The sequence below is a fragment of the Alexandromys fortis genome, unplaced genomic scaffold (assembly GCF_014885135.2).
Source record: "Alexandromys fortis isolate MF-2015 unplaced genomic scaffold, M_Fortis_MF-2015_v1.1 scaffold_26, whole genome shotgun sequence".
NCBI classification, from domain to species: Eukaryota; Metazoa; Chordata; class Mammalia; order Rodentia; family Cricetidae; genus Alexandromys; species Alexandromys fortis.
Window position 1 is genome coordinate 8509334 of NW_026067894.1, and position 13096 is coordinate 8522429.

At 55.5% G+C, this 13096-nt stretch overlaps 1 protein-coding gene across 4 annotated transcripts; it reads right to left on the reverse strand.

The window, feature by feature from the left end:
* Positions 1-52: 52 nt before the first annotated feature.
* On the reverse strand, positions 53-12219 carry Map3k6 (mitogen-activated protein kinase kinase kinase 6). 4 transcript variants are annotated; one of them, XM_050153090.1, is made up of 29 exons: positions 11557-12219; positions 10105-10244; positions 9987-10010; positions 9554-9744; positions 9268-9436; positions 7588-7694; positions 7094-7264; positions 6878-6990; positions 6368-6527; positions 6036-6198; positions 5843-5950; positions 5679-5728; positions 5510-5605; positions 5287-5374; positions 5062-5195; positions 4653-4780; positions 4267-4403; positions 3865-3970; positions 3272-3429; positions 2986-3178; positions 2753-2891; positions 2296-2452; positions 1999-2175; positions 1645-1750; positions 1256-1478; positions 1051-1163; positions 891-964; positions 515-591; positions 53-336 (listed from the first exon to the last, which is right to left on the reverse strand). In XM_050153090.1, the coding sequence occupies exons 1-29, from the start codon at positions 11897-11899 to the stop codon at positions 246-248; spliced, it is 3936 nt and encodes a 1311-aa protein (XP_050009047.1). In that variant the 5' UTR covers positions 11900-12219; the 3' UTR covers positions 53-245. The 4 variants fall into 4 exon arrangements, with proteins under 4 accessions (XP_050009047.1, XP_050009071.1, XP_050009062.1 ...); XM_050153114.1 differs by having other exon boundaries at positions 53-399; XM_050153105.1 differs by having other exon boundaries at positions 53-413.
* Positions 12220-13096: the final 877 nt, after the last annotated feature.

Here is a 13096-nt window from a genome sequence, read left to right on the forward strand (position 1 = left end):
ACTGCTCCTTGGACATGCCCCACCCCCACATACACTCTTCTGAAGCTGCTGAGACAAGTGGTAACAAGTGCTGTGTTTAATGGTCTTTGATTGGATGTAGTGTCCTTGGGCGCCTCCCTAGTTAATCCAGCCCACTAGGTTGGGGCCTGGGGCCTGCAGTTGCTCCTGGGTGTTGGGACAGGTGTGTCAGAAGTGTTTGTGTCTTCTGTTCGTTCATTCACGGCAGCTGTGTACCATTGATGCCATCATTCAGCCTCCCGGGGTCCAGGGGTAACTGGTGTGGCTCCTGCTCGCTGTGCCAAGATGGCTCTCCAAATTCGGTACACCATCCCTCCTCTGGGGACATCAAGGGTCAATGTAATTCAGCCAGAAGAAGCCCTGTGCTCTCTTTAGGAACCACTATGAACAGGGGACTGGGGTTTGCAGAGAGAAATCAAGGCAGGCTCGCAGCTCTCTCCCTCTTCCCCCCCCCCTCTCTCTCTGGTTCGTCCCCGGAGGAGGACTCAAGATGTACCTGATTTGGGTGTAGACGAGATCATCTTGTGTGGCACAGGTGAGCAGGGTCTGAAGGGTGAAGCTATGGCTCAGGAGCTGGTTGTGAACCAACAGAGACACGGAAAGGTTACAAAAAAAAAAAAGTTACAAAGAGATACAGACAGAAAATCAGGTTCTTGCTTCTTCCTACTAAAATTCTCAGGCAGGTTACTTCCCCCTTGCTGCCTCAGTTTCCCCATCTGTCTGAGAGGAGCATACTAAGAGCTTGCCCAGCATGGAAGGTCTCTCTCTGTAGTAGGGAAAACCTTTGGAGAGCTGGAAGACAAACTAAGGTGCCGCCTTTGGTTGGTGGGGGTCAAAGACAGGGTCAGGGACAGCAGCACGTGCTTGCTTACCGTTTGGATAGTGGCTGGGTCTACACTCAGTTCCTGCAGCCACTGCACCAGGCTCTGGTCCTTGGAGAGAGTGGCTGTCAAACAGTCAGGCAATGAGTCCAAAGGTGTCCCCTGCTAGAAGTAGCCCTGTACTCCCCATTCCCCAGGCAAGTCTGCTCACCTGGGGGCTCTGAAGCCAGGGCGTAAGCCCTGGTCTCTGCATGCACCCCATGTAGGGCCTGGTGCATCAGGGCCTGGCACTCCCGTTCTTTCTCAGCCAGCACATCTCGAAGTCTGTGGGAGGGCAGAGGGGCGAGCGGGGAGAATGGAATAACCTGCGGGTTGAAGCCTGTGCAACTTATTGAGGTGATTCCAAGAGGCTTCACCTGTCAGTCTCAGCACGCAAGAGGCCCAACTGAACGGTCAGTGACGGAGACCCCTGCTCTGGCGGGAGCTGGGTCTGTAGCTGCTGGCTCTCCTGCGGTTTCTGCGGGGACTCCGCTTTACTCCACTCCTCTGACTTCGGTGAGACCGCTTTCTTCTCCACCTCTGCCAATTCGAGTGGGCTGAGCTCAAGGTGGCGCGACGCCCGTTTAGGACTCAGAGGGCCTGGGAGTTGGAAGTGGGTAGTGACCAAGCAGCGCAAATCAGGGTCCTTCCCGCCTCACGGAACTGAGCCTCCAACCACCCAACTTTATGGTCGCCACGCCTCCCGGAGCCACCCCGCCATAGCCACACCCCCTCCGTCCCGCTGGCGGGCTCCAACCCCGCCTACCCGAGTCCAGCACCGCCAGCGCTGCCCGTACGGCACGGCTGAGTAGCGAGTCCAACACGAACATCCAGTGTGGGCGGATCTGGCGTCTGCGGAGGATCTGTTTCACCTGGGGAGGGAGGGAGGGCGCGGCTGACACAGTCTGAACCTCAAACAGAGGTGGGGTTTGGGTTGCCAAGCCCTAGAAAGTCTGGGACAGAAAGGTGGGCGGACTTGGGGTCAAGGGCGGGACTGGGAGACCAGGACTGGAGAGACGTGCTTCTTCCCGGAAGTCATAGAATTCTAGAACATCAAGGCCTTGCAGGGAGCTCATGACCTGTTATTGCACAGCCCTAACTGCTGAGGAAGCTTCCTCACCGCTTCTGGAAATGCGAAGAGCGGCCCATTCAGAAGGACAGGCCCCAGGCCCTGGGCCCGCAGCTGAGCTTGCAGGGCCCGCAGCTCTTGGGCCAGCTGCCGGCGGTTAGGCGTGTGGATTTGTGCCCCGAGGCAGCGAAGCAGCTGTTCCACGTGATTCCTGCTGAGTCGAGAATCCTGAGAAGAGAGGGGCCGTCCGTGGGTGTTCCCATAAGCAGTCAACCTAGAAGCTTGCTGGTGGGCCATCAGTCCTTAGCCCAGCCTGACCACCAGGAGGCGCTGGGGCGGGCCGCCCACCTGTTCCTGTTCCAGTAGATTCTCTGCTAGTGTGGGCAGCTCCTGTTCCAGCACCGCGGCCAGCATGGCCCGGCGCTTGCTCTCCTGGTGCAGCAGACTCAGCCCCGAACTCTCCTCGGGGGAGGCGGGTTCCTCGGCGGCAGGCTCCTCAGGCACACTGGGCAAAAGGATGAGCATCAGATGAAGGGTGGGCAACGCCACGCAGCCGCCTCTGCTGCAGGGTTTGAATCCTGGCTCTTTTGCTTTTATGCCTACTTCACGGGGTTAATAGAAATTAAGCCCAGCTGGAGAGGGGCAGAGTGAACGCAACACGCATCTGGGGAAGTGCAGGAGGGAACAGATGCTGTTCTTGTAAGGGGTCAGGGTGTTCGGGACTCAGGGAGGCCTTTTCTGGAAGAAATGAATAGAAAGGCAAAACCAAACGAAGGAAACCCACTCCAGGACCCTAGGCACTCACCGGAGCTGGCTAGTGTCCCCATAACTAAGGCAGCGCTTTGGCGGACTGAGTGGGTGCTGAGAGGGTGCTTGGGGTCTCGGGAATGTCTGAGCCTGGGTGGCTGAGTCAGCTGAAGGACTGGAGTCAGTGGAAGGGGCGCCTGAGGGAGGAACAAGCCATCAATCAGTCTTCCCGCCAGCTCAGCGCCTCTGCCCTCCCTTCCGCTGTGTTCTCTTCCTCCACCCTCAAAGCACCTGGGGGCTGGGGAGTAGGACGAGGAGAGCCGGGGCTGCAGCTCCTCTTCCCTGGCTGCAGGAAGGGGTCGCCCAACAGCTCTTGGGCACTGGCTCGGAGGCAGGGATCTGGTTCAAAAGTTCGAAGAAGGAAGGCTTGGGCCTCAGCTGACAGGGAACTGGGCACTGGAGGGTGCACCTTGTACATGCCCACCTGTGGAGGTGAGACAGACCGGATAAAGCCAAGATTAGATGTGTTCGTCTGGCTCCACCCACCCTCCAGAGGCTACACCCCGGAGGAACTCACCTGAAACATCGCAGCCTGCGGGCTCCCTAGTTCGTGGAAAGGTGGTCGACCTGTGGCCATCTCAACCACAGTGCAGCCCAGAGACCAGATGTCAGCGGCCTTTCCATATCCTCGCGGACCCTGGTCAATGATTTCCGGGGCCATATACTGCAGGGTCCCTAGAAAAGGAATCAGAACAACGGCAACCCAGGCTTCAATGCCTCCATCATCCGCTGGCCACCTGCCCCCAAGGTGAACCCATCATCTCAAATAGTGGGCATCAGGTTCCTAACGTGAGTTTCATCATCGGCCTAGGCTCCGTCGCCCTCCAAGCTTCCATTTTTAAGCGAGGCTGTATGGCGATCAAAGACTCCATCATCCACAGCTTGTACATATCTCACCGTCTTCCCCCCAAACTCTACCCACCCCCCTTTGCCTTACATCTATCTGAGGTGACAAACTCATTTTCATCAGTTGTCCAACCTCGGAGTCTAGCGTTTATCACCTCCCCCTGGATCTAGTCACCTGCCCCCAGATTCCATTCACCACTAGAGCTGTAACTCTGCCCAGAAGAAACTCCATTCCCCAGAAGTCTCCGAGAGTTCACCACCCACCTGTGAAAGTCTCTGTGCAGGGCGTGATGCCTGCCAGCCTCTTGGAGGTGCCAAAGTCAGAAATCTTAAGTAGTCCACTGAAGGTATTGATCAATACATTGTCCCCCTGATGGAAGTGGACACTGGGATTGGCCCCTGAGATGAACTAGACCCCCCCCCCATCCTGAGACCTGAATCTCCTGGATATTACATCCTGAGCCAGCCTCTATCGAATCCTCCCCCAGCTGTCCCATGTATATGCCCTACTTGGCGCTGCTGTCTGCTCTGACTTCAGACATGACTTTTCCTCCTTCAAGAGACCTCTCTGCTAGGTGGGCTCTCTCATTCCAAACTGCCAGCCTCGGACCGGCACAATGTCTCCCCCACACCCGGCAGGCCGAATGGACCAGCCACAGGGCTGACCTTGATGTCCCGGTGCACAATGCGGTTCTCATGAAGGTAGCTGAGTCCCTGCAGGATCTGACGTGTGTAGAAACTAATAGTACTCTCGTTGTCCTTTAGGGGTCCCCACACCGACCTAAGCAAGGACGACAGGCTGCCTGGGCAGAGACAATTCATGATTATAATTTACACCCGCTTACTCCCCTCGATGTCCCTCTGCTCCAGGCCCAGGCACACCCATTCCCATGACCCAGACTCCCACCCCCAAACCCACTCTGCCAGGTAATTCTAGGTGACACACACCCACGCTAGAGTTCATTTCCCCCCTAGGGTTTGCCACCCCTGTCTGACTCCATTCCCATGCCCCACACCTCAGGTTTCACTCCCCTCCCACGCAGGACTGGTACCTCCAGGCACTTCCTCCATAAAGATCTTGAGGTAGCCGCCCTGGCTGGCTGAACCCAGATAGCGCACTATATTCTTATGGCGCAGTCGTTTGTGAAGAGCGATCTCTTCATGCAGGGGCTGGGAAAACCTGGGAATGTACAGGAGAGGGCAATGAGCAAGATGTGAGCAGAGATAACCCCCACAGCCCTGTACCATGAGACCATGCTCCCAGAATCAGCTTTCTACACTCATATTACCTCGCCCACAGGCCTCTTCCATCTGCCCCACTCACTGTAGGGGCCACATTCCCAGCATGGTTCCATGCCCACAGCCGCTCAGTTCTCCATCTCCCCCCCTCCCCCGCCACACCTGACCTGCTCATGCCCACCCTCCAGAGCCCTGGGACCTGCGTGAACCAAGGCAGCACACCTGCTATCCCGCTCTGGAATCTCCTTGATGGCGATTCTCACCCTCGTGTGCCTGTCGCGGCCAGCGTACACCACCCCGTACGTGCCTTTGCCCAGCACCAGCCGCTCACCGGTTTCCAAGTACTCATAATCAAACTGAAGGGCACAGAGGGTAAGGACCCAGCTCAGCTCAGCTGGGCCCCTCGCTCTTGGCTTCTCCTCCAGCCCCCCAGTTCCACAGCCTCACCTCCAGCACCTCCCTCGCGCCCTCTGCCTCCTCAGTGGGTGCTGAGGAATCTGGATTCATCACCAGGACCTGAATGAGGCCACAGAACCTGAAGAGGGCAAACAAGTGGAAAAGGCAATTTAGATAGGAACCATCCCCCAAGAGCCCCAGGCCAACTTCGCCCCCCCTCCTTTCTCTCGGTCCCCTGGGCATCCCAGCCCCAACTCCAAAAGGCTGAGCAGACCATTGGCAGCGCTCGACGCTGGGGAAGCACAACTGGACATCCTGGGCAGGAGGAAGTACGTAGAGGAAGCAGCAGCGCTGGTCCAGCTTGGAGGCACTAGGAAAGGAGAGAGGACAGTGAACGTCAGGCTTGGCAGGGGCAGGGACTTGCCGAGGGTTCTGCCTCTCACCTGATCCCACAGATGGAGGGGACTGGGAAGGTCCAGCTGGAAGAATCCTCCTGCAAGAGGAAAAAGTATATATGGGGTGTGTGTGTGTGGGGGGGGTTGGGACTAGATGGGGTAGGAGAAAGGAATGCTTAGCAGTGAGAGGACTCTGGGGGGGGGGGCGTCACCTGAGTCTCAGGCTCCAGAAGGCTTAGGGTCACTGCACTCACTGGGTCTGTCCCCTGAATCGTGAGCCTGGCAGGCAGCAGGACTTTGTTAATCTCCAGCCGCAGCACCTTCAAGCAGTAGGGGGAAGAGATCTGTCAGGAGCCGCATGCCTCATCCCTGGCTCCCTGGGTCCCAGGCTCCCACTGGCCTCACCAGGCACTGATCCACCTGAGGAGAGGCTGCGTTGAACGGCTGGCAGGACTGTAGCAAGAAGTGCAGCCAGAAGTGGGCTCGCAGCAGGGGTCCTCCCGAGGGCTCTGGCGTGGGTCTGAAGTGCTGATACAGCAGGAAGGTCTCCATCACTGATACCAAGTACCTGAGAGCACACACAGCCTTGGCCTCAGCTCAGCCCAGGTGCCGCCTGGCTGCGGGTAGTCAGGACAGGGGCATTGGGTGCCATGGGCAGTGACATCAACATGTTGGGGTCGTGACTGGGAGGTGCCAATGGACACAGGTGCAGGAAGGAAGAAGAAGGGGCCACCTACCATATGGGGGCATTGAGCTTGTACAGCTGCTCTGCAGCCAGTACCACCTGGATGGGGTCATTGGCAAGGATCTGGGCTCCCAGGTAGAATCCTACATCCCAGTAATACTGCATCTTCGCCACGCAGCCTTTGCGAGCTAGCAGGCAGCCCAGCTTCATGCCTGGTGGGGCGGTATGGGCTCCAGTGAGTGTAGGTACAGGAGCGAGGAAGTCCCAAGTGTGGGTCACACTGAGTTTGCATGAATACAGACAGGGGCCAAAAGGTAGGCGTGGCAAGATCTTGTCCTAGCACAGGTGATGGCTTGGGCACAAGTGGACGTGGAATTCAGTCTGACAGACACAAGCGTGGGCTTGGGAAGAATATGGGATTCAAAGGCTCCCAAGGCCTCCAGCGTGGTTATGAGCAGATCAATCACAAAGTCCATGTGCCAGTGCTTCTTGTTGCCCAGGGTTCTTTCCTTGCCCTCTCTGGACCCTGCGCTGGGTACAGTGGGCTAGCAGCAGGGTTTACCTATCATCTGGAGTTCCTCAGAGTCTTCAAACTGCTGGCCAGCAGCAATGAGGAGAACCGCCGCATTGATGCCCGAGTGCAGGCTGGGCTCCACGTCAAAAGCCTTGCGGTACCTGGAGTCAGGTTGGGCATGGGATGCAGGGCTGGATGGATGCCCACAGCCCCATCCCTCATTCTCCTGGCTAAGCCCTGTACCCGCTCTCTTGTGTGAGTTACCAGTGATAGGCCTGCTCCAGGTGCCTCGCATTTTGGAAGCCAGAGCTGAAGAACATGTCCTTGTAGACACGACCGCACATGCAGTACAGATCGGGTGCCACAGGACCTTCATGCTGCACCAACGGCAACAGCACACCCAGGGCTTTCTCCCGGTCCCCAGGCCTGTTCCTCCTAAGGCAGAGGAAAACGGGTGAAGATCTGATGTCTGCTGGCTCTGACCCACCCAGTCCTGCGACTCCCTAGGCCATAAACAGAGGGATCTTTCTAGGGGCTTAATATTAATAAGCCCCAAATGACACTGATCCTGGCTGGCATTGATCTTTAGAGTTAGTGACCCCCGGTGGAAGTAACTTATTTCTAGTTGCAAATAGCTCTAACAGGTAGGACCTTGGACAGCTATGACCCTACCAAGGGGGATGCCAGTGTTCTTGCTCCACAGAGAACAAGCCACAGGGACCCCGGGACTCTGACCCAAACCTTGGCCCACCACTCACCTGTTGAGGGCAAATGTGTAGTGGAAGCAGACATTGTGCTGCTCAGCCACGTCACAGGTGGGCAGGGCCTGCAGCGTCTCCACCAGCTCGATGATGGCTGAGTAGTCCTGCGGGAGGGAACGGGCATTGCCAGCATGAGCCCTTGACAAGGGGGAAAATCCTTATTGTTGTTGTTTGTGGTGGTGGTGATTTCGTTTTTCAAGACAGGATTTCTCTGTGTAGCCCTGGCCGTCCTAGAACTCGCTCCGTAGACCAGGCTGGCTTTGCATATCATAAAGATCTGCCTGCCTCTCCCCTCCCGAGTGCTGGGATTAAAGGTGTGTGTAACTACTCTTGGCAGAGGAAAATCTCAAGACTGAGCCTGTCCAGTTCCTGAAACTCTCCTCCCCAGATCCTGAAGACTCTGCAGAACTCTCTTAGGCCAAGCAAATTCAAGCCCATACCTCCCATGGAGAACCCACTGCACATGCTCTGCTGGACATTTCTAACCTCACAAATGCCCTCTAAGGCAGTGACAGGATCATCCCTCAGAAATAAGAAAATGAGGGCTGGAGAGATGGCTCAGAGGTTAAGAGCACTGACTGCTCTTACAGAGGTCCTGAGTTCAATTCCCAGCAACCACATGGTGGCTCACAACCATCTGTAATGAGATCTGGTGCCCTCTTCTGGCATGCAAGCATACAGGGAAGGAATGTTGTATACATAATAAATAAATAAATCTTTAAAAAAAAAAAGAAATAAGAAAATGAGGCCGGACAGTGGTGGTGCAGACCCTTAATCCAAGCGCTCGGGAGGCAGAGGCAGGCAGATCTCTGTGAATTTGAGGCCAGTCTGGTCTACAAGAGCTAGTTCCAAGATAGGCTCCAAAACTACAGAGAAACCCTGTCTCAAAAACAAAGCAAGGGAGCTGGAGAGATGGCTTAGAGGTTAAGAGCACTGGCTGTTCCTCTAGAGGTCCTGAGTTCAATTCCCAGCAACCACATAATGGTTCACAACCATCTGTAATGAAATCTGGTGCCCTCTTCTGGAGTGCAGGCATACTTGCAGACAGAACACTGTATACATAATAAATAAATCTTTAAAAAAAAAACCAAAGCAAAACAACAACAAACAAACAAACAGAAAGAAATAAGGAAATGAAGGCTGGAGAGACGGCTGGGCAGCAGCAAAGAGCGCTTGCTGCTCTTCCAGAGGACCAAGTTCAATTTCCATATACATACACACAATTAAAAAATAAAATACATCTTTAAAAAAATAATAAAGTCAGGTGTGGTAGCACATGCCTTTATTCTAGTACTCATGAGGCAGAAGCAGGTGGCCATGTAGGCTAGCCTGATCTACATATCAAGTTCCGTGGCAGCCAGGGATAAACAGTGAGACTATGTTTTTAAAAAAAATAATACCAAAACAAATAAGGAAATGGAGGCTCAGAGAGCTTTGGCAATTTACTTACAGCCAGGGGTTGAACTTGGATTTGTCTGGCAACAAATGCCTATTATACAATGATCTTGCTCTTTCTCTTTCCTATTTAGGTTTTGGTACAGGATCCCTTGTAGCCCAGACTGGCCTCAAATTTGCTTGTAAACAGGATGACCCGAAACTCCTGCTCTCCCTGATTCTACCATTTGAGTGCTGGAGTTACATCCTAAGCCATGGCCTTTCAGAACGCCGGTGACACACCTGTACATCGCGGTAAGACAGCAACAGATTCATGATGATATCAGGGCTCAGCAGCTCTACACTGTCCAGCCTCCTCTGCAGGCGAGCCAGCTCCTGCCTCAGCTGCTGCCCACTGAACCGCTCCCGAGCCTGCCGGATATCCTGCCGAATGGTCTCCCGGAAATAGCCGCTGATGCCCAAGGCCAGGGAAGGGAGGGAGAGAGAATGATGGGCCTGTCCCTCAGCCCTAGCCCATTTCACCCTCATCAGCCTCTTCTTGGTGCCCCCTCCTTATGAGCCCCATTACCAAGAGTCTGTGGGTGTAGCCTCCAACAGGCGGGCAAGACGGCCCACCAGGGGAGTGAGCAGGGCTTCAGTGCCCGCCCCAGCCTGCACTAGCCCATCAGCTATGCCCCTCAGGAGGCCTGCATCACCACATAACACCCGGCCAGTGGCTGTCACCACGTAAGGGATCAGTGTGTAGCTGCCAACACAGTCCTGGTGGGAAGAAGGCAGCAATCAGTGGAGAGCACACACAGGTCGGCAGAGAGTTAGAGAGTGACCAGAGATTAGTACCAATGAGGACAGGAATAGCAGAAAAGGGTCATGGTCACACTTTTACAAGAGGAGGCGACATGGAGCAGAGGGTCACACTGATGTCAGAGGTAAATAAAGACTCGGGGAGGATTAGTGGCGGCCAAAGGTTAAAACACATAGCATGAACAGTAAATTCTGCTCACCGAATTCTTCTGGAAAACATCCTCCTGCAGGAGGCAGACAATCAGATACTGGCATTCTGGGAAGCCCGAACCCCAGCCTGACCCTACGCCTATCCCTGCCACCCATCTGGCCACTTACACGCAGGGCCTGCAGGCCGGGGAGCTCAGTCTGGGAACAGAGGAGCACATTGTTGGTCATGCTGAAGCTCTCCCGCACGCCCAGGTGGTAGAACAGGGAGGGTTGCGCTAGGGAGCTGCTCACCTCCAGCACCACCACATCTGTGGACAGAGGTGTCTGTCAGTCTGAGAACTGACACAGCTCCAGGGGAAGGAGCCCAGGGATCTATGCCACTTCAACTACCCTGCCTGCACCTCCTGCCAGGTTCAGCTCTGCTCTGGAGAACTTCCCAATGCTTTCACAATTCTTGTATTGCTGGTGTTACAGAGATTGTCCAAGGACCCTCATCCCACTGAGGCCCCAAAATGAGCTATATAACAGGGCTCCCGCTGGGCATTTCCACATTATGTAGGAGACAGGAACTTTGTAAACAGAAGTCCTGTACTCCGACTCCTCAACCTAGTCGCATTCTGTCTGTCTCTGGTTTATTTCATATATATATATATATATTTGTGTGTCCGTGTGAGTGGATGATAGGAGAGGGCATTAGATCCTTTGGAGAAAAAGGTACAGGTGGTTGTGAGTCACCCCATGTGGGTATTAGGGACCTCGGGTCTTCTGGAAGAGCAGCAAGTGCTCTTAACCGCAGAGCCATCTCTCCAGCCTTGAAGTCAGGGTATGTGAAGACAATTCTGTGCTTTTATGTGTGCGTGTGTAGCTTTCTGTCTGCAAGGGAGGGACTGTGTGACTCAATACGGAGGAGTCCATGTCTGTATCTGTGGTGTGCTTGGGTCAGCCTTCACTTTTAAGCTCCGATTTCACAGATATCCAGGAAACACGGTTCCCTGACTTTGGGAGGAACAAATAGGGATGAGGTGGAGCATCCGGGTAGGTGGAAAAGAGAGGAATTTGCCTTCTTCTGATCTCTCCTCTGGCAGCCCTGCCCAGCTCCCAGACCCATTCCTGCTCCTCCCATTCTCTTTTGACTCCCAAGTCTCCTAGAATCCAATCCGGATGGGTTGTCTCAGCGCTTCCTTTCTAGCCTCTTTAGACCGATCTTTGGTTGTAATAACGCTAGGACTTCTCAGCTTCAACCTTGTGGAGACAGCCCCTTGCCCTAGACCAAGCACCCTCTCAGGATTCACTAAGAGAACAACGTGAGATCATCCTAATAACGCGTTCTCCGGCCTACGCAGAGAACGACAGCTCTGCCCTCCCTAAGCCCCGCCCCTAGAGCTCGCCTGCCCCGCCCCACCTGCGCGGCACCACGCTAACCTTTGGGACTCCCAAATCCAGTCTCGAGTCCCGCCACATCCATAATCCACTAAATTCCCGTGTCGTTATCACAGCCCCGTCTTAAGTCCTGCTTTAGCTTATCGTAGACACCGTAGATCTGATACCCACGCCCGCCCCGTCAGGGGTCGCCGAGCCCCGCCCCTGCCCCGCCCAAGCCCCGCCCCCAGGGGGGCTCACCCGCGTTGTAGAAGGAGTCCAGCGCCGCGGTGTCACCTAGAGCCAGCGTCGCGAAGGGCAGGCTGCGCAGCTGCGGGGGTGGCCGCGTGCCCTGGAGCTGAGCACAGGCCTCGCGCAGGCATCGCAGCGGCAGCGGCTCTGCCTCGGTTCCCGCGCCGGGCTCCACCTCGGGCCCGGGCTCCCGGGTCAGCACGTAGACCACACTGAGCGGCCGGCTCCGCGCGCAGCACCGACCCGCAACCGCGGGGGACGAGCGGCCCCGGCTCAGCGCCTCCGCCAGAGGGTCCTGCCAGCAGCTGCCCGCGCGTTCTAGAACCCCAGCCCCGGGACACGGACCCGCCATGCGGGGGCGCTCGGGCGCCGGGCTCCGGGCGCGGAGGTCCCGGGACAGGGCACGAGGCTGGGGATGTGAATCCAAGCCGGGATCCGGAGATGGGCTGGACGTGCTCACGTTCCGGAAATCTGAAGTCCAGAGAGAAATCTTTGCTCCAACTTTCACGGTCCTTTCAGATCTGCAATACAGGACTGGGTTCTGGGAATCTGGGGTACCCAGTAATCCTCGGCTCACAGGCAGGTCCCAGAAGGATCCTGGGAATTCAACCGGCAGTATGCGACACCCAGACTTCTCAAGGGAGTGCTGGGAGTCACTGTTCTGCCCTCACAAGTAGGCTGGGCCCAGCCCTTTCCCGACTGGGAAAGCTCCACCCTCGGCCCTGGGGCAATGCGGCTCCCCAGCGACTCTCCCTCCCTGCTCTCCCGCTAGAACCTCTGACACTGTCCACTTCCGGAACAGCCTGTGCCCCTATTCGGGCCAAACACTGTGGACTGCTCCCTGGCAGGCGCTCCTAAGATGTGTGGCCCCCCCGCCAAGGAGAGGGAAGAAGGGGCCCTCGCCCTGCAGGGAGCTGATGAATGAGAGGATGTCAGGACACGGGGCGGCGGGGGTGGGGTGTCGGGAGGTGACACTGTGTAGTACCAGTAGGTGCCCCATGATGTAATGTTCATGCTGGTAGATAGGGGGTTGACATCTTGGACTTAAGACAGGCTTGCTTTCCCGAGAGCCTCACTGTCTGTGAAGTCATGCTTACATCTACCCAAACTTGACCCTGGGACCAAGACGGACATCCACTGTACACTCAGGTACTACCTTTGAAGGGAGCTCCAGAAGCTCCATCCTTTGGGGTTACAAAGAGCATTATCCCAGCTTCAAATTCACCAAAGACCTTCAAATTTCCAGTATGAATTAGTGATCAGGGAATCAGTTGATTTAAAACCTTAGTGGACCCTGAACTTGGGAACTGGGAACTTTAGGAATCTGAGGTTGGATCCAAACGTGTCCAGTTCTTAGAACCATGGTGCTGCCCTTGTTTTTTATGGTGGGGACTGGAGCTGGAGAGAGAGAGAGACAGAGACAGAGAGACACAGACAGACAGACAGAGACAGAGAGAGAGATGTTAAAAAACATGTGCTGCTCTTTCAGAGAACCCTAGTTTGGCCTCATGCACTCATACACATGATGTACATACTTTTTTTTTTTTTT

Coding starts and splice junctions, on each gene's coding strand:
- Map3k6 (XM_050153090.1), bottom strand. CDS start 11,899: ATGGCGGGTCCGTGTCCCGGGGCTGGGGTTCTAGAACGCGCGGGCAGC. Junction 4,781..5,061: donor ATTCCAGAGCGGGATAGCAG/GTGTGCTGCCTT, acceptor GTACATTCCCAG/GTTTTCCCAGCCCCTGCATG. Junction 1,164..1,255: donor TTGCGTGCTGAGACTGACAG/GTGAAGCCTCTT, acceptor GCCCTCCCACAG/ACTTCGAGATGTGCTGGCTG.